Source organism: Canis lupus, chromosome 12 (genome assembly GCF_003254725.2).
Source record: "Canis lupus dingo isolate Sandy chromosome 12, ASM325472v2, whole genome shotgun sequence".
Taxonomy (NCBI): Eukaryota; Metazoa; Chordata; class Mammalia; order Carnivora; family Canidae; genus Canis; species Canis lupus.
Genome location: NC_064254.1, coordinates 1,581,843 through 1,601,826, shown reverse-complemented (window position 1 = coordinate 1,601,826; position 19,984 = coordinate 1,581,843). Strand labels below are relative to the sequence as shown.

At 54.4% G+C, this 19,984-nt stretch overlaps 1 protein-coding gene across 2 annotated transcripts in view; it reads left to right on the top strand.

The window, feature by feature from the left end:
* Positions 1-25: 25 nt before the first annotated feature.
* The window catches only part of TNXB (tenascin XB), a 56,463-nt gene continuing 36,504 nt past the window's right edge, over positions 26-19,984 (top strand). For both annotated transcript variants that reach the window (XM_049091960.1, XM_035697877.2), the window contains exons 1-8: positions 26-166; positions 8,188-8,598; positions 8,986-10,818; positions 11,287-11,402; positions 15,896-16,052; positions 16,249-16,512; positions 17,272-18,027; positions 19,144-19,512. In XM_049091960.1, coding sequence (XP_048947917.1) covers positions 8,199-8,598; positions 8,986-10,818; positions 11,287-11,402; positions 15,896-16,052; positions 16,249-16,512; positions 17,272-18,027; positions 19,144-19,512 — 3,895 coding nt within the window. In that variant the 5' untranslated portion in view covers positions 26-166; positions 8,188-8,198. The remainder of the gene's footprint in view (positions 167-8,187; positions 8,599-8,985; positions 10,819-11,286; positions 11,403-15,895; positions 16,053-16,248; positions 16,513-17,271; positions 18,028-19,143; positions 19,513-19,984) is intronic.

Here is a 19,984-nt window from a genome sequence, read left to right as displayed (position 1 = left end):
GCAGTTGGGTCTCAGCTCAGTGAGACCCTACTGCAGGAAACAAGCAAGGGGACCTCGGGGAGCTCGGAGCTGCCAAGGCACGGTAGCCCTGCCCTGTCTTGAGAGCTCCCCTCCCAAGGTCAGAGACCAAGCAGGTGCAGAGGCACTGCAACAGCTTGTTGCCCAGGTAAGGAACAGAGCTCTGGGGAAAACAAGGGAAGAGCTGGGAGTGGTGGTTCTATCCCTTCCCTACACCCCAGGCGGAGGTGTAGCCCGAGAGCTCTCAGGAGAGCCTGGCAGAGCAGAGACTTTGTGCTAGGACAGAGGAAATGGGAGGTTGCACTGGGGACTAGACTCCCCATGGAGGGTATGTCTGGAGGATGGGTCAGTGTATGTGTGTTTGGGGGGTGGGTGTGCGGACTCAGAGGTGGTTGGCCAGAGGAAAACCAGGGACTAGAGGCTGAGCTAGTTAGTGGCCAGCTGAACCTCAGGAGGAAAGTGTTGATGAAACCCCAAGTGCTCTGATCCAAGCGGCTGGAGCTGGAGCTCCAGGAAGGTGCCAGAGGCAGTCTCTCAGCATGTGGGTTGCAGGGTCTGAGAGGGAGGTCCAGGGGTCTTAAGCCTTTAAGAAATGTTGATATGGGGATCCCTGGGTGGCGCAGCGGCTTGGCGCCTGCCTTTGGCCCAGGGCACGATCCTGGAGACCCGGGATCGAATCCCACGTCGGGCTCCCGGCATGGAGCCTGCTTCTCCCTCCGCCTGTGTCTCTGCCTCTCTCTCTCTCTCTCTCTCTCTCTCTCTCTCTCTCTCTCTGTGACTATCATAAAAAAAAAAAAAAAAGAAATGTTGAAATGGAGCAGAGTCAGGATTCCCAGGTCTGGGAAGGGCACAGAGCCTGCAGAGAGGATCCTAAAGCTTGTTCTTGGCCAGGAGCTCTGCACCCATGACTCACGGTTGGGCTGATGGACAGATACCTCCAGGGGCGCAGGGGCTCAGGCTTCCTCCCGTCCCCCTTCTAGGCTCTCCCTGCTCTGCCCGTCTGAGCCTCTCCCCACCCACTACACGTGACACGCCCTGGGTGGGGTGGGCGCACCCCTTATCTTGCCTGGAAAGAATTTGATGGCTTGGAAACAACTGGAAATGGAACTGAGAGGAACTACTGGGAAGCAAGTCGGAAACACCGCAGCTGCTGGCTGTCTGCTTCCAGTCCTGCCCACTTCCCGAATCCCCGGCTCCCTCCCCTCTCCCTCCCCCCCCCCTGCCCCCACTCTCTTGGGGACCTGGCACCTCAGTTCCTCAGACTCCATTCCCCTGGAGTCCTGGTCACTCAGGACAGGACCAGAACCTGCCTTCCTGTCTCTCATTGCCTCCTTCCTCTTTCCCACCAGAGGGCTGGAAAATCCTTTCTATTCCTCTGGCCCACTAGCTCCCCAGAATAAGGGGCCTCTGGATCCCCCAGATCTCCCCTCCCTGGGGCCTCCTTACCTCTGGGTTCCAACCCAGTATTTAGAACCCCCTCCCCTCCTTCCTTCCTCTCATGCCCCTGGACTCCTATTTTCCCCCCTCCTGTGGCACGAGCGGTAGAGGGAGACACAGGGTGGGGCCCAGATGCCCCATCTCTGGAGCATCCCTCATGGAAGCCCGCCTGTCTCCACACCTCTTGGGACCAGCAGTCCCTGATGAGCCAAGTGTCAAAGTTGGCCACAGCATGAATGTCAGACAGGCTGAGTCACAGCTTGGGCTGTTGCCCCCACCTCTGCCAGCCCTCCACTATGGGGAGGACGCCAAGAGGCTGAGGCCGCATGCCCCCTCCCCACTGCAGAAGAGAGCCTCAGACACAGTGGTAGTGGTGACAATGAGGGGGAAATGCAAGAGACACCTGAGTTCTTTCCTCTTCTGGTGCCGAGAGAAGAGGGGAAGTCTTCCAAGAGTTGGAAGTGAGGAGCTGGAGGGGTGGCCATGACAGGGCAGGAGAGGGGATGGAGAAGGAGGCTCTGGGTCTTGATCCGTGGGGTGGAGGCTACTCCTCTCCTCTCAGACCTGCCTCACTACTTTCCAGCTTCTCACTTGCTACTGCAGAGACTCTCTCCCCCTCCCCACCAACCCCAGGAAAGATCCTGGATCCAATGGTGGGGAGGGTTACTGGACCACTCGCAAAGACCGCGAGAGCTGTGGGACACCAGGCATCCTCTGCTTCCCTCTGGAGAAGAGCCTTCTGTTTGGTTCCCCTCACTCCAGCTATGTTCTCTGACTCACACAGCTGCCCCCTGAGCCAGTGAGAAATCGGCTTGCTTAGGTATCACCCAGTGAATGCAAGTGGAGGAACCATGAAGAGGAGATTGTGTGTGTGTGCCTGTAAAGATGCAGGCTTATTTGGATGGATATGTGTATCTGTGTACAAGTGTGTTCATATTTGTATTTGTGGATGCGTGCACACTCGGGCATATTTGTATGTATACATGCACCCCTTGGTTGGCATGGCCTTAGACACAGAGTGACAGGATTTGAGGGTAGGTCGGAGCCCACCTCATACCTTGGGCTACACTTCAAGCTGACAGAGGGATGAGGGGCCCAGGGGAGGGCTGCTGTCTGCCTGCCAGGCCTCTCTGCCTGGGCTTCTCCAGCGTCTTAGTGTGGAAATGCTCTTTCCCTCTTGTCCAGCTTTTCTTCAGTCTCTCCTGGGCTGGTGGCAAGGTGTGATGACTGGTAGCCCTGAAACTCCTTTTTTCCTGGACTCAGAGGAGAAGTTTAAGAAACACAGGAAACTGTGTGTGTGTGTGTGTGTGTGTGTGTGTGTGTGTGTGTTAGGCACTGTCTCTTCCCTTCTCACCAGTCAGTGTTTCCACACTCACCCTGCCCTCCTCTCTCCACCCTCTCTGGTCGCAAAGAGCTGGGCGCTTGCCCACACCTCTCCTTAACCCTTCACCTGCACTGACCCTTCCACATTCTGTTGCTTACCACAGACCCATGTCCTGGCTCACCCTGAATGCCTCTCCAGCCCTGGTTTCCCTTTGTTCCCCAATCCATGCCTCAATGGGTTCCACAAACACAACTGGGCACCAGCACCCAGATCAAGGAAAAGGCTATTCTTAGCACCTTAGAATTTCCCTGCCATGTCCCTCTGGTTACTGCTCCTCCAGGAGCACCACACTTCTGACATGTAACACCACAGATTAATGTTATCTCTCCTCAGACTTCATATAAACAGAACTTTACAGTGTGTTCTCTTTTGTGTTTGGCTTCTTCTATTGGGGAGATCCGTCCGTGTTACTGCATATAGTTGTGGTTTGTTCCCATTGCTTAATTTTATTTCACTGTATGAATAAATCACACCTTATTTAATCCATTCTACCAATGTGGGATATTTGGGTAGCTCCCAGTTTGGGGCCATTATGCCTGGTACTGCTCTGGTGGGTGTATTCCTGGGGGTGGAGCTGGGGGATCAGAGGGTCAGCATATAGCTCTGGTAGTTTGTAGATTCTGCTAAGGTCTTCCAAAGTGCTTGTACTATCTGGCCCTGCCAGGATCCACACCTGGCCCTCTCTCTAGCCCAGCTTTGGCCTGGGCTGCTGTTGCTGCCCAGCTTTCTGTCCCAGACATTGTCCGTTGTCCTAGCCCTGACCTTGGTCCTGTCATTGGTTCCAGCCCCCGATGCTAGTCCTCAGCTTAAATTGAACTTTTCATTCATTCATATGTCAATATTTGTGATGCATCTAATATGTGCAAGATGCAAGGATACAACAGCCAGGGGAAAAATTGGGTGCCATGCCTGCCTTCATGGACCTGCTTGTTATACATGCTACAAGTGGGAGTTACATGGCTCTTTGATATCACATGTTAGGGGGACCTGGGCAGGAAAAATTCCCTGAGGAGGCAACATGGGGCTGAGATATAAGGGATAAGGAGGCCACAAGGAAAGGGAAGAGCATTTCACACGGAGGGAGCACCATATACAAAAGTCTGGGGTTGGGAAGGGTGTGAGGGATGTAAGGTCAATGGGACTGGAGTAGAGAGAGAGAGGGAAGTGTTATGGGAGATGGAGTGGGAGAGACTAGCAGGGGCCAGATGAGGCGGGGCTGTTTGTCAATGATTGAAGGGAGACACTGGAGAGCTTTTAGGGGATGGAACATCCTAGTTGTCTTTGTGAGATTGTAGGGGGCAAGAGTGGAAGCAGGAGGACCACCTAGGAGGCAAATGCAGTTGTCAAGCAAAAGGTAGATGATGCCTTGAACTCTAACAATGGTAAGAGGGAGAGGAGTAGGCAAATTAAAGAGATGTTTATGAAAGTAAGGGCAAAAATGACAAAATATGGTGATGTTGATGGGGGTTAGGTTTCTAGGTTGTAGTGCTGGATGAATGGTGGGGCCGTGAGCAGAAGCAGAGAACACAGTGGAGAGGGGATGGGGTACAGGAAAGGTGACCATGAGTTCAGTTTCAGACACGTTGAATCTGAGGTGCCCAAGAAGAGACACCAAGTTGGATATATTGCTTGGAGTCCAGAGGAGATGACTGGGCTAGTTTATAAATTGGGGTATAGTTTGGAAATTAAAATCCTGGGTCTGGGTGAAAGTACCTAGGTGAGTGACTAGAGAAGTAGGTCTCAAGTTTAGCTGTACATTACAATCACGTGGGGCACTTTTCAAATGTACTGAGTAAAATTCAGTTCTTCAGTTACTCTAGACACATTTCAAGTGTTCAAGAGCCACATGGCTTTCCTGGCTACTGTATTGACAGCACAGATATAGAATGTTTTAAAATGGAAGATGTGGTCAACAGTGTGTCCAATGACTTTTGAGACAAGTCAAGTAAGAGGAAAATAAATGTCTCTCAGATTTTGTGACACTGAGTCTTTGGGAGATCTTAGGGAAAGCTGTTTGATAGGTTGAAAGGAAGTGGGGAAACCAGATGGGAGTGCACTGAGGTGTACGTGGAATATGGCGAGTGGAAATAGCAAGTACAGTTATAAATCTTTTGACAACTGAAGCCATGAAGTAGAGGAGGGAAATATGTGCTGGTTGGAAGGAGTATGAGATTGGGGAAGGTTTTAGTTGTGGTTGCTGTTGTTGTTTAGAGAGAGCACACACAAGTGTGTAAGTGTGAGGGGGAGGGAGGGGTGGAGGGAGAGAGAGAGACTCTCCAGCAGACCCGAAGTGGGGCTTGATCTCATGACCCGAGCTGAAATCAGAAGTTGGATGCCTAACTGACTGAGCCACCCAAGCACCCTGTTGTTGTTTTGTTGTTTAACTTTCATATTGTGAAATGCACAAACCTAAAGTGTATAGTTCAGTAAATTTTTGAATATGTATTCATCTGTTTAACCACCACCCAGATCAAAGTACAAAATATTTCCAGTAATCTTATCTTCTTTTTTTTTTTTTAAGATTTTATTTATTGGGATCCCTGGATGGCGCAGTGGTTTAGCGCCTGCCTTTGGCCCAGGGCGCGATCCTGGAGACCCGGGATCGAATCCCACGTCGGGCTCCCGGTGCATGGAGCCTACTTCTCCCTCTGCCTATGTCTCTGCCTCTCTCTCTCTCTCTGTGTGACTATCATAAATAAATAAAAATAAAAATAAAATATTTTATTTATTTATTTATTTGGGGCGGGGAGCGGAGAGAGAGAGCACAAGAGGGAGGCAGAGGAAGAGGGACAAGCAGACTCTCCACTGAGCAGGGAGCCTGATGCAGGGCTCCATCCCAGGACGCTGGGATCATGACCTGAGCCGAACTCTTAACCTACTGAGTCACCCAGGCGCCCTTCCTATTTATCTTCTAATAGTGAAGATTAACTCTGCCAGTTTTTGAGCTTCATGTAAAATAGCATCATTCACAGCATTCTCCTTTTGTGTCTGGTTTCTTTTGCTAGCATTATGTGTGTGAAATTGTCTATATTGTTCCGTGTAGCAAGAAGGTGGTTTCATTGCTGGGTAGTGTTTCATTGTATGATTGTGCCACAATTTGTTTGTCTGTTCCACTATTAATGGACACTTGTTTCATTTGGCTAATATGAAAAAAAATCTCATGAACTTTCTTGTACATATCCTTTGGAGGATATATGCAGTCATTTCGGTTGGATATTTACCAAGCAGTGGACTTGCTGAGTTGTAGGCTATATGTCTTTGTAGATACTGCATAACAGTTTTCCAAAGTGGTTGCACTAACTTATGCTCTTGCTTGTAATTGATAGGAGTTCTAGGTGCTTCACATTCTTGCCATAATCAAGCAATGACAATCCCTTTAATTTTAACCATTCTGATGGCTATATAATGGCACCTTGTTGTAGTTTTAACTTGCATTTCCCGGATTACTGGTTTTGTTATACTTATATATGTATTTATTTTCCATATGTTTATTGGCCTTTTGGGATATATTTTTTCTAGAGTACCTGTTTAAGACTTTAGTCATTTTAAAACACTGGGTTGCCTGCGTCTTTTGTTTTTGTTTTGCAGGGGTTCTTATTTAAATTTTATTTTTTTTTTAATTTTTATTTATTTATGATAGTCACAGAGAGAGAAAGAGAGAGGCAGAGACATAGGCGGAGGGAGAAGCAGGCTCCATGCACCAGGAGCCCGATGTGGGATTTGATCCCGGGTCTCCAGGATCGCGCCCTGGGCCAAAGGCAGGCGCCAAACCGCTGCGCCACCCAGGGATCCCTTATTTAAATTTTAATCCTCTCTCACACTCTCAATCAACACCTATCTTTATCTTTCTCCCTCCCCAGCAACATCTCGGCATTTCTCATATATTTTATCCTAGTGTCTGGTTTCTATTCTTATTCTCTAGATAGTGTCTCTGGGTGACCAGAAGTCCTAATGTGTCTGTCTCTTTTTTATGGTTAAGTTTTGTGTGAAACTTTTTATGATTAGATTTTATGTGGTTAGGGACGCCTGGGTGGCTCAGCAGTTAAGTGTCTGCTTTCAGCTCAGGGCATGATCCTTGGGTCCAGGATCAAGTCCTGCATTGGGCTCCTTGCAGGATGCCTGTTTCTCCCTCAGCCTATGTCTCCGCCCCTCTCTCTGTGTCTCTCATGAATAAATAAATGAGATCTTTAAAAAAATAAATTTTACGTGGTTAGGTTTTATGAAATCTTTGCTTACTCTAAGGTTGTAAAGATTTTCTCCTATTTTTCTTCTATACAATATTGTTCTGAAAGGTATTGCTTTGCCTTTCATAATTATGTCCAATAGATTCACTTCAAATTAATTTCTGTATGTGGACATAAGGTGGAGATAAATTTTGGATATTTTCTCATTTATCAAAAAGAGCATCCATTTTCTTTTTAACTGCAGTGCCACCATTGTAATTTACCCAGTGACCACATACATGTGGGTCTGTATCTGGACACTACTCTGTTCTATCTATCTATCTTTGCACCTAATAAGTTTTGATATTTGGTAATATAAGTACTGAGGGAGAAGGATTCTTTTAAACAACAGGAGATATTTGAGGTCTTATAAAAGCTGACAGGAGAGATTTAGTGAAGAGTGAGGAAATGAATAAAAGGGAGAGAGAGGATAATCTTCATCAAAAAAGACAGTAGGAATTGGGTTCCAGGTGCTTGTAGGATTGGCCTTATATACTCATTCGCTAATTCACTCGACGTGAATGTGTTGAGTAGCCCCCACATGTCAGACACAGGTGTATGGCAGTGCCAGGACAGACAGGGTCCCTATTCTCATGGAGTTCCCATTTTAGTCATGGGAGAAAGATAACAGACAAGTACCCACACCAACAGGTGATTCAGGCAGCAGTAAATGCCATGAAGAACATAGGCAGGATACTGCAATGAGAGTAACAGAAGACCATCCTGACCCGGCACCAGGGAAGGTCTTCTGGGATGCATGACATGTGAGATGAAGGAGCCAGCATCCCAGACAGAAAGAACATACAGCTAAAAAGACCTTAAAGTAATGAAAGCTTGTAGTATCTGTAAAACAAACATAAGACCGGTGTAGGTGGAACGGTAAAGAAAAAAAGTGGTAAGTGCAGGGAGCTGGGTAATCAAATGACGTCAGAAAGCAAGGTAGAGACCAAATCTGCCCAAGGAGGGTCTCCGTTAGTGTTGGGCTGAAGGTGGAGTTTCACATGCATGTGAGCTGGTAGATTAGTTGTAGGTGTTGGGACTGTGGGTGTGTGTATCAGGGGCGGTGGGGAGCAATCTTGCCTTCTTCTCTGTGAAGTTGCTCACATGTGCCATCTCTCCCTGCAGCCTCCTGAGTGATGCCAGCCCAGTTGTTCCTAATCTCCAGACTGGGCCTCTTGGTACTGCTGGGCACAGTCAGAGCAGGCCCTTTCGCTCCACGGTCCAATGTGACTCTCCCAGCTCCACGTCCTCCTCCCCGGCCGGGAGGCCGCACAGTGGAGTCCATAGGGGGAAGCCCCTCTTCTCAGCTTTATGAGCACACTGTGGAAGGAGGGGAGAAGCAGGTGGTTTTCACCCACCGCATCAACCTGCCCCCTTCAACTGGCTGTGGTTGTCCCCCGGGCACAGAGCCCCCAGTCTCTGCTTCAGAGGTGCAGGCCCTGAAGGTCCGGCTAGAGATCCTGGAGGAGCTGGTGAAGGGGCTCAAGGAGCAGTGCACTGGGGGATGTTGTCCTGCCTCGGCCCAGGCAGGCACAGGTGAGCAGGTGATCATGGGAGAGGGCACAGGAAAAGAGGAAGTGGGGAAGTCAGTCAGGGTTCTGTGGGTATCACTAGTCCATAAAGGAGCTTGGTAGGAATTAGAAGAAGGCACCCCTTCTTCCCCATTAGGGGTACTGAGTACAGCCCAGGGCACAACTCAGAGAATCCACCAGGCTAGAGATGTTAGCACTTCCCTCCCCTGTCCCCACGCATATGCTAGGGCTTTGGAAGGCCACAGGTATCCACCAGTAGTAGTACCTGGAAACAAAGACAACCTTATGAAGTGAGCCTGGCCCTGCTGGAGGGGCTGACTTAGGAGAGCACTGTATGGGCTTGGTCTCTTTCCCCAGAGACACTGAGGCCTGCCTCTCCCTCTTACTCCAGGCCAGACAGATGTTCGCACTCTCTGCAGTCTCCATGGCGTGTTTGACCTGAGCCGCTGTGCCTGCTCCTGTGAGCCAGGCTGGGGTGGGCCCACCTGTTCAGACCCCACAGGCCCTATGCCATCCTCCCCACCCTCAGCCTCTGGGTCCTGCCCAGATTACTGCAACGATCAGGGTCGCTGTGTCCGGGGGCGCTGCGTATGCTTCCCCGGTTACAGCGGCCCCAGCTGTGGCTGGCCCTCCTGCCCCGGGGACTGCAACGGCCGTGGGCGCTGCGTGCAGGGTGTGTGCGTGTGCCGGGCCGGCTTCTGGGGCGACGACTGCAGCCTGCGCTCCTGCCCCGGGGGCTGCAGCCAGAGGGGACGCTGCGAGGACGGGCGCTGCGTGTGCGACCCCGGCTACACTGGCGACGACTGTGGGAAGCGCAGCTGCCCCCGGGGCTGCAGCCAGAGGGGACGCTGCGAGGACGGGCGCTGCGTGTGCGACCCCGGCTACGCTGGCGACGACTGTGGGAAGCGCAGCTGCCCCCGGGGCTGCAGCCAGAGGGGACGCTGCGAGGACGGGCGCTGCGTGTGCGACCCCGGCTACGCTGGCGACGACTGCGGCTCGCGGAGCTGCCCGTGGGACTGCGGCGAGGGCGGTCGCTGCGTGGACGGCCGCTGTGTGTGCTGGCCCGGCTACGCGGGCGAGGACTGCGGCGCCCGGACGTGTCCCCGAGACTGCCGGGGCCGCGGGCGCTGCGAGGACGGCGAGTGCATCTGCGACGCGGGCTACAGCGGGGACGACTGCGGCGTGCGCAGCTGCCCGGGGGACTGCAACCAAAGGGGCCGCTGCGAGGACGGCCGCTGCGTGTGCTGGCCCGGGTACACGGGGCCCGACTGCGGCGCGCGCGCCTGCCCCCGCGACTGCCGGGGCCGCGGGCGCTGCGAGAACGGCGTGTGCGTGTGCCACGCGGGCTACAGCGGCGAGGACTGCGGCGTGCGCAGCTGTCCCGGGGACTGTCGCGGCCGGGGCCGCTGCGACAATGGCCGCTGCGTGTGCTGGCCCGGGTACACGGGCCGGGACTGCGGCACGCGCGCCTGCCCTGGCGATTGCCGGGGCCGCGGGCGCTGCGTGGACGGCCGCTGTGTGTGCAACCCTGGCTTCGCGGGCGAGGACTGCGGAAGTCGTCGGTGCCCTGGGGACTGCCGCGGGAGCGGCCGCTGCGAGGATGGCGTGTGCGTGTGCAACGCGGGCTACGAGGGAGCGGACTGTGGCGCGCGCAGCTGCCCGGGTGGTTGCCACGGCCGCGGCCAGTGCCTGGACGGGCGCTGCGTGTGCGACGATGGCTACTCGGGCGAGGACTGCAGCGTAAGGCGGTGCCCGCGCGACTGTAGCCAGCAAGGCGTGTGCCAGGACGGTGTGTGCACCTGTTGGGAGGGCTACGCAGGCGAGGACTGCGGCCTCCGTACCTGCCCCTCCAACTGCCACCAGCGGGGCCGCTGTGAGGATGGGCGCTGCATCTGCGACCCAGGCTACACTGGCCCCTCCTGTGCCACCCGCACCTGCCCCGCCGACTGCCGGGGCCGCGGGCGCTGTGTGCAGGGAGTGTGCATGTGCCACGTGGGCTATAGCGGCCCGGACTGTGGGCAGGAAGAGCCCCCCGCCAGCGCCTGCCCTGGGGGCTGCGGGCCCCGGGAGCTGTGCCGCACCGGGCAGTGTGTGTGCGTCGAGGGCTTTCGAGGACCGGACTGTGCCATTCAGGTGTGCCCTGGGGACTGCGGTGGCAGAGGAGAGTGTCGTGAGGGCAGCTGTGTCTGTCAAGATGGCTATGCCGGGGAAGACTGTGGGGAAGGTGAGTATGCCGCCTTCCCCAATATGCTGGGGCAGGGACTGGGAACCAGAACCAGGGGGAAGGCCTGAGCCTGTGGCAGTGGCCCAGGGACCTGGAGGAAGAGTAAAGGAGGTCAACTATTAGGGTGGAAGGCAGTCATAGGAGCCAGAGAGCCAGTGTCACCAGGGGCAGCAGAGCTACAGGGGCATGCCTGCAGGCAGGACCTGCTTTCAGATGTCTGATGAGCATGTTGGGGCTCTTCGAGTTGCTTTTAGGGGAATCTTTGTTTTTGGAGATGGGGGGGGGGGCGCGAAGGAGATCCCAGGGCTTGTGCAGGCCTCTGCCAGTTTTGCCCCACCTCCAGAGAGGAGCAGGAACTGGATCGATCTTTTGGTGTGGCCCTGAGTACAGGGATCTTTGATGATAGGGGTAGGGGGTAGGGGACTGCCTTGGGCTAACCATCTTTCCGTATCTCATTCTCCTGGGCAGAGGTGCCAGCCATTGAGGGCATGAGGATGCACCTCTTGGAGGAAACGACGGTTCGGACAGAGTGGACCCGGGCTCCTGACACTGTGGATGCCTATGAAATTCAGTTCATTCCCACGGTGAGAGCCAAGCTTGCAGGAGGAGGTTGAGTGGGCAGGATTCAGGAGAGGGAGTGCTCACCTCAGTCAGGAAGTTCTAGGTGGTCAGTGGTTGAGTCTAGATTGGGTAGGTTCCTGAAGCTGCTATAAAGACCTTCTCATCCTACTCCACACTGGGTCCAGAAGGCCTTCGCAGCATCAGTTCACTGCAGTGGAACTACGTCTGGTGACAATGAGCTCAGGACTTCTTGAGGCTGTGCAGTCCATTGTTGGTAATCATTGGTAGTTCTTTCTGTTGTTGCTGAGTCTAAATCTGCCCCATTGTACATCCCCCATTGTACATCCATCCATTGGCCCTAGCTGGGCCTCCACCATTGTCAGAATGTTGTCTTTGCTTTTCCTCCACCACAGGCTTTCAGGTATTTGGAGACTTCAACCTCCATTCTCCATTTGGAGACTTCAACCTCCAAGACTGCTCTCTCCATTCTCTCCAGGGCAAACCCCCTGGTTTCTTCACTCCTTTTCCCTAAGACTTTGTTCTCCCAATTCTTCCTGGATTCCCTCCTCTAATGCCTTGTGCTTTTTGTATTTGCCCCCAAAATGTGGGAGTAGGAGGGGTCCAGTCGTTCTGGCTAACTCTAAAAACACTGGCATTTTTCTCAGGATTGATGTATATTAACTGTGGTCACAAAAACTGGCAGCTGTTTTGATCATATTTGTTTTTAAAGTAACTTTTATTATAAAAGTCATGTAGGCTCAATATAGAAACAAGAAAATATAAACAAGAGAAAGGGAAAGGAGATAAAAAGAAGGGAAAAAAGATGACATTCAACTATATGCACTTTTTTAGTCTAAATATAGTACATTTTTGCATGTGGCTCTGTTTAGTGTTATCTTTTTTGGTTTGGGCCAAGCTGTCTAGGCTGTTGCAATGATTTGAGTCTGTGAACTTGTTCTCCCGCCTCTGTGTCATCAGTGCACTGCAAAGCATTGTATCTGTCTCACTCTTAAAATATTTGGGGGCACCTGAAGGACAAAGCCTTGTGGCCTCTCATTAGAGACCCCCTTTTATGCAGATTGGCCTTTTATGACATGTTTGGCCTCCCAGCTCCAAATAGTTTGAGACCTCTACTGTTTAACTCATGTTTTCCTGCATCTTCCAAGAAATGACATGGGTGAATAGGCCATTTACCCTAATCTCCAAAACTCTGGAAGAATAAATAACTCCTGGGGACTAAACCCTAGGAAGGGGCTAGGACAGAAGAGACAGCTCAGAGGTGCTGGCTCTCATCCCTGCCCTCATTGGTCTGGGCATTCTAAGTCTTCTTATGACACCAGACCCCAGCCATGCTCTGTCTCTCCTCACTGTCTGGTAGAAGCAGAGGCAGAAATCCCTCCTTTGCAGTGCACCAATATAGCTTGGCTTGGATTTTTTTCTTCTGTTAAAAACATTTTTGTTTTTTGTCATAAAAGGAGTTTAATCACAAGACAAGAATTTGGCAACTAGAGAAAAAAACAAATAATTCTTGGCTGCTTCACACTAAAACAAGCACTGTTAACATTTTTAAGTGTTTTTCCCACTCTCTTTTCCTATGTGTATATTATTGACATAGTTCTGATCTTGAGAGGATGGGACTTTTAAAAGGAACTGTCCTAAGAAACTTCAGGGAAAAAGAATTAAAATAAGCACTCAAGATAGAAAGAGCTTGCAGGGTAGCATTGTTCTCTGCTCTTAGTAAATAATCCATCCTTGGGTGTTTTCAAGAAGTGCGTCTTCCCAGCTGAAGCTCTAGGCTTCCTCCCTCACCATGGGGCCAGGTGGGGTCAAGCTGGCCTGCACCTGGTTCAGCTCATCTCTTTGAACCTGGGTGTGGAAAATGCTCCTATGAAATTGGTCCCCAGACACCTCTCTTGGACTACACATTAGCCTGTGCTACTGGCCCTCTGATTGCTTTCTAAGCTTTCTGTGGCTAGCCCCTGGAGTGGCGCCTCTTGTCCTGGCCAGCGCTCTCTATCCATTTCTATTGGCACAGAGTGTATTGGTAGCCAGCTATCCTCTGGTGCTGCCATCTTCTTAGAGGCCTATCTCCACCTTACCTCCTTCCCTTTTCCAGAAGCACTTCTGTCTCAAAGCCCAGCCATTTGCTGTTCCTGGCAAAGGGACACACCTAGTCACTGGAATGATCTTCAGAACACAGAAGAGGAACTTTCCTCCTTCTTCCTGCATACGTGGCATCAGTACTCTGACTCAGTGGTTCTCAAAGCATATTTCTTGGACCTGCAGCAGGAACATCACCTGGAAGCTTGGTACACATGCAGAACGTCAGACTGCAGCCCCAGATCTACTGAATTAGGAGCTCTGGGGCTGGAGCCCAGTGACCTGCATTGTAACAAGCACTCCAGGTGATTCTGCTACATTCCAAGCCTGAGGACCACTAACTTAAGGAATGTTGTCATTTTGCTCAAGAGGCCAGTACCTCTCTGAATGTGAGAGGAAGCAAAAGGTAACTGAGGGAGGTGAGCCCTGGAAGAGGAGGGTCAGGCATTCTTTGTCCAGGTGTATTCTGAAGCCTAGCAGCCAGCATCTGCCTAGAGAGCCTGCCTCAGACCAGACAGATGAGAGATGTCCATTGGACGGATAGTGGGACTTTAAGGGGACTAGTGCCCAGTGGATCTTAGGAGGCACTAAGAGGTGTCTACAAGGCTCATGTAGGTGGTCTGAAGAGAGAAGAGAAATCAAGATGTGCTTTCACTGAAAGGACCAGACATCATCAAGGAGCACCCAGGGGTTGTGTGGCCTGGGGGTGTGGTGGGGGTTGAGGGTGTGTATATGTGTTGGATTGGGGGAACAAAGAGAGAGAAAGTTCTGGCAAGGATGAGGACTTTACAGGCCTTCAGTGGATGCCCACCCAAGGGTTCCTAGGCTGGGGTATCCTAGGGCAGGGTGAATAGGAGAACAGGGGACCTGTGTGCCCAGGAAAACTTTTCAGCCAACAAAACTGACAAAGCTTCATTTCATCCTCAACCCAGAAATCTCTACATGGCCTCTCATCTGGTTTTATACTTTGGTATTTACTGTGTTGATTTCCCCACAATTTTCTTGGTTTAGGAGAGTACCTTTTGAAATTTCCAGTCCTACTTGGCTGAATGGAGGTGTCCCCATCACAGCCAACATAGCTAAGCAGAACAGAGCGTCCTTATTAGCTGCCCCAGCTCGACAGCCCAGTGAATTTTGGGGCAGTTAGGCTGCTTACAGATGTCCATTCCTCCCGTTTCCCCAGTAGCTGGCCCTCCAAGAAGACGCTGCCTGGAGCAGAGGCTGGCATATTTCCTGTGGGGTCACCACAGATACTCATAACACCTTCCAGGTGCACTTGGAGGGAGGTTGTTTGTTCACAGGCATGTATGACACAGATTTGGGTAGGGATCCAACCACAGATTTGGGTAGGGATCCAATTTGGGTAGGGTAAGATGTGGCCATACATTTAGCTACTAGAACACAAGGTGAGGACAGGAGACCATCTTTTCATCATACCCAGCATACTGCCAGGTATGAAATTGGGAATCATATTTGTGAGACTTAGAGCAGGTAGGCTTTGTCTTTGAGGGGCCTATAATCCTGCCCAGGAGACAAGGGAAGCACCTACAGGGAAATATCATGACAAGGGTCACAGCCATGTTGCCCAACCAGGAGCAGGTGTCTGTGGGCAGGCTTGGGCCAGGGCAGATGCTGTAAGGAGGAAGTGAGGTTTGAAAGGTGCATCCCTCAGTTACTTCCTCTCTTATGACAGGAGTGAGCTTGGGAGAAGCTCCCTCGCACCCAGGTAGGCAGGGTTGCCTGGGGAAGCCAGAGGGAGAATCCTGGGTATGTTGGGTAGATTTTGGCAGACACCTGAGGACCGGCTAAAAAGGTAGGCCCTGTGAGAGGTGGCTGTGAGGTCACACTGCCTGGGTTGGATTCCCCGCCACTTTCTTGGTGTTGGTGACCTTGGGCAAGATACATAATCCTTTTGTTTTTTGTTTTTTTAATTTTTATTTTTTAAAGATTTTATTTATTCATTCATGAGAGACACAGAGAGAGGCAGAGACACAGGCAGAGGGAGAAGCAGGCTCCATGCAGGGAGCCCGATGTGGGACTCAATCCCTGGTCTCCAGGATCACACCTTGGGCTGCAGGTGGCGCCAAACAGCTGCGCCACTGGGGCTGCCCTACATAATCCTTTTGTACTTCAGTTTCTTCATCTGTCCAATGGGAATAACATGACCTCCCTCATAAGGGTCTTAGGAGGATTAAGTGAGTTCATATATGTAAGTTGCCTTGAACAGCACCTGGGACACTCTACCCATTTTAGATGTGTTTGCGGCTAACACCCATGTTCCCCAGCTGTGCAGGACCAAGTTCTACACAGTTCCATGTTGACTGTGCATGGAACTGGAGAAAGAAGCGATAAGGGAGATTGAACAGCAGCAGTGAGAGTGCCAGCCCTGATCCCCTTGGTGCTCTCTTTCTTGCAGACCGAGGGGGTGAGCCCCCCATTCACAGCTCGGGTACCCAGCTCTGCCTCAACCTATGACCAGAGAGGACTGGCTCCCGGTCAGGAGTACCAGGTCACGGTCCGTGCTCTTCGAGGGACTAGCTGGGGCCCTCCTGCCTCCAAGACCATCACCACCAGTGAGAGCTGGGGCCGTGGGCAGGGTCCTGGTAGAGATTTAGATTTGAGAGGAATGGCAGGGAATCTTTCACCCACCCCATCCCCCCTGCCCCAGGAAGGCAGAAGAGAGGGGTGGGGTGGGGACAGACCTCTTAGAGGGAAAGCTGGGGACTGAAGGACCAAACTCCCACCTGATCCCTCTTCTAACCTGGCTAGTGATCGATGGCCCACAAGACCTCCGAGTGGTGGCTGTGACACCAACCACACTGGAGCTCAGCTGGCTGCGACCCCAGGCTGAGGTGGACCGATTCGTGGTGTCCTATGTCAGTGCTGGCAACCAGAGGGTGCGGCTGGAAGTGCCTCCTGAGGCAGATGGGACGCTGCTAACTGACCTGATGCCAGGCGTGGAATATGTCGTGACCGTCACGGCAGAGCGGGGCCGGGCAGTAAGCTACCCGGCTTCTGTCAGGGCCAACACAGGTACGGCTGGCCAGGGGTCAGAGAAGAGCCCAGTTTCTTTGTGCAGCAGCCGCTTCCTTGGGAGCCCCCATCTAGGATTCACGGGCTCCTCTGAATGCACCTTGGCAGGCTGTGTGGTAGTCCCAAAGCACCTGCTGGGGACTTGCTCTGTAACTGCCTCAGTGGGGAGACAGAGCCTTAGGGTGCTTGGAGGCCTTTAGGGAGGCTGCAGGTGCGACTCCGGGAGGACCTGCCCCCGCGAGAGACGCCCTCTGACCCACCTAGGTGGGGCAGATTCTGCTTGAAACAGGCACAAGGACGGCCCTGAGCTCACAGTGGTCGGCTCTTGCAAAGATTGGAACCAGGCAGATCCGCATTCCTGTTGACTTTAGGATTGGGGTTGGAGGGAGTTAGGTCTCAGAGCAGTAATTTCCCACTAACCCTCAAGGTCTCTAAACAGATGGATACTTATTTTCTTTTCCTGTGACGGAGGGACGGAGGGACGCTCACACTGTCTCCTGCCCCTCCCCTTTCTCTCCTTCAGACACAGGGCCCCACCTGCTGGCTTCTCTTCCTTTCTAGGGCACCAGGAGTGGCGGGCTTGGAGGGCGAGCGGGAGGGGCCCCTGGGACACTGACTGTTCGGTCTTGTTCTCTTTCCAGGTGGGGCTGGGGCGCAGGCGGAGGCCCCCGGCGCCCGGGGGAGGGACGGAGGGAGGGGCGCGACGGAGGGGGCTGCCGCTGACCGGCTCTCCCCTCCCCCCTCTTTTGCCCCCGGCAGCGCCAGGCCACTACAGTTACCCGGAGGTGCGCCCCCCAGCCCCGCCCCCCCAGCCCCGTCCCCGGCCGGCTCCCGCCCCGCGGCCCCCGCGCCCCGCGCGCCCCGCTCGGCCCTCGCGGCCAGCGGAGGAGGAGGAGGGGGAGGAGGAGCCTCGGCCTGTGCCCAGCCCGCCGCAGCCCCCTCGGCGGCCGTGGGCCAACCTGCCGGGCGAGCTGGGCCGGTTCCGCGGCAGCGTGCGAGACCTGGAGCGCCACCTGAGAGCTCACGGCTACCCGCTGCGGGCCAACCAGACCTACGCGTCGGTGGCGCGCCGCGTCCACGAGTACCTGCAGCGGCGTCGGGCGGCTGCCGCCCCCCCCGGCTCCCCCGCGCCCCCGGCCCGGCGCCCCGCCCCCGCCGCGAGCCCCGCCCCCGGCGCCTGGAAGGGGGCCTCCGAGCCCGGCACCGACGGCCTCTCGCCGGAGGGCGTGGACCGCGAGGCCGCGCCGCGCCACCCCAAGCCCGAGGTGCTGGGCAGTTCCGCCGACGGCGCGCTACTCGTGTCCCTCGACGGGCTCCGCGGCCACTTCGAGCGCGTGGTGCTGCGCTGGCGGCCCCAGCCCCCCGCGGAGGGCCCCGGCGGGGAGCTGACCGTGCCGGGCACCGCGCGCGCCGTCAGCCTACCCGACCTCACGCCCGGCGCCACCTACCACGTGGAGGTCCACGGGGTGCGGGCAGGGCAGACCTCCACGTCCTACGCGTTCGTCACCACCACAGGTAGCATGCGCTGGGGCCGCGGGAGCACCCATCCCCTGCCCAGCCTCGCCCGACGCTGGAGTCCCCATCGGAGAGTTCCTCTGGCCGCCTCGCTGCTCGGACCACCACCCCACCCGCACCACACCCCGGGGCCCTCAAGCCCGGTCCAGACTCCAGGGGACCCCACAGCAGAGCATGCCCTACTGGGCGCCTAGAAGCCATCTCCACCCCAGGAGCCTCAGGGGGGATACCCAGGGCGAGACCTGGTCTTCAGGGTTCCTGGGACGCTTGCCCGGATTGCCATCCCGGGAACGGACGGGGCGGGCCTGCAGAAACTCACTGGAGCAGTGGGAGTGGGGCACCAGAGTGAAACCATCACTTCCCCACTCTGACTCACTGTGGTGAGGGTGGCCAAAGGCTCTGGTCAGTGGTTAGAGTTTTCCACGATTTGGCCTGGACCTCAAAGGGACACATCAGAACAGTGTGGGGCTGGCCTTGAAGTCATCAGGCAGCTTGTGTCTGTGAGCGGTGAACCCACTGCTTCTTGAGCTGTCTTTCCAGACCTCCTGGCTCACTTCATGCTTATCTCTTCCACAGGAATGATGCCAGGCCCAGGGAAGGGGTGCTCTCGGGCTGCCCTGGGGAGGGATGTGGACCTGTTCTTCCCCACCTAGGGCCCAGATGCCACCTGAGCTGGATGTACCCACGCACACCCTCTTTTCCCTCTCTCCTCACTACCCACTCTCCCCTTGCATCTGCCTTCCCTAACACCACATCCCCTCCTTTCTTCCAGGCTTCTCACTGCAGCACTAATGGAAGCTACGACCACCACCCCGTGGGCAGGGAGATGTGCTTGGGGAGGGACGTGGAAGTCTGTGGGGGCTAGAGGCCACAGGAGCCTTGTGAGGGGGGGATGGTCAGCTTTCTTTCTTTCATTTATTGCCTGCAGGCCTGTCTGTTCAGGAATGTGGTGGACAGGGGTGTTGGGAGGATGCAGTAGCCCAGGGAGTGGACTTGGAAGCAGAAGAGGGAGGCTCTGTGGGCTCTTAGAGGCTAGAAGGCAGAACCTGGGGGCTGGATTTCCTTTCTTGCTCTCATTCCCAACTCTCCTGTTTTTCTCACCCTGCCCTTTCCCAGGGTCCTCTCCCTCAGGCCTCTTGGGGGCCACTGATGAGCCTCTTCCCTCAGGCCCTTCAACAACGCAAGGGGCCCGGGCCCCTGAACTGCAGCAGCGCCCCCAGGAGCTAGGAGAGTTGAGGGTGCTGGGCAGAGACAAGACGGGGAAGCTCCGTGTCGCCTGGACTGCTCAGCCTGACACGTTTGCCCACTTCCAGCTGCACCTCCGGGTGCCTGAGGGGCCAGGGCCACATGAGGAGCTCCTGCCCGGGGATGTCCGCCAGGCTCTGGTGCCCTCGCCCCCTCCTGGAGTCCCCTATGAGCTGTCACTGCGTGGGGTCCCCCCGGAGGGCGAGCCCTCTGCCCCTCTCATCTACCAAGGCATTATGGGTATATCCTGAACTCTGTTCCAATCAGTGTCCTGGGGATGGGGAGGGGCTGGGCCATTGGGGCTTTAGAGGTGGCATGGGGATTGTGGGGCTGGGCTGGTGTTTGGGTTGGAGTGGTAAGAGCAAACAAGGAGAGAGGAGGTTGGAGTTGAGGGTTCAGGGGAAAGAGGAATGGAGGGAGTCTCAGAATAAGGATGAGGTGCAGGGGGGAGATGGGAAGAGAAAAGTCAGAGGGTGGGCCTGGGAGTCAAGAGAGGGGCTGTAGGCTCTGGCTTTCCACTTACAGTGTTCTTTGTCCTGTGTCCTCCCCAGTTCCTGGTCACTCACAGATCTCTGAGGGTAGGCATGGGAAGGCCTCAGCCCTGATGATACTGACCCTTAGCCCCCTCTCCCCCTTCCCTTCCCCATAGCCCCCACCACCCCCTCAGGGGGCAGCCTAGAACAGCAGCCCCCATTCTGGGAGCCTGGCCTGT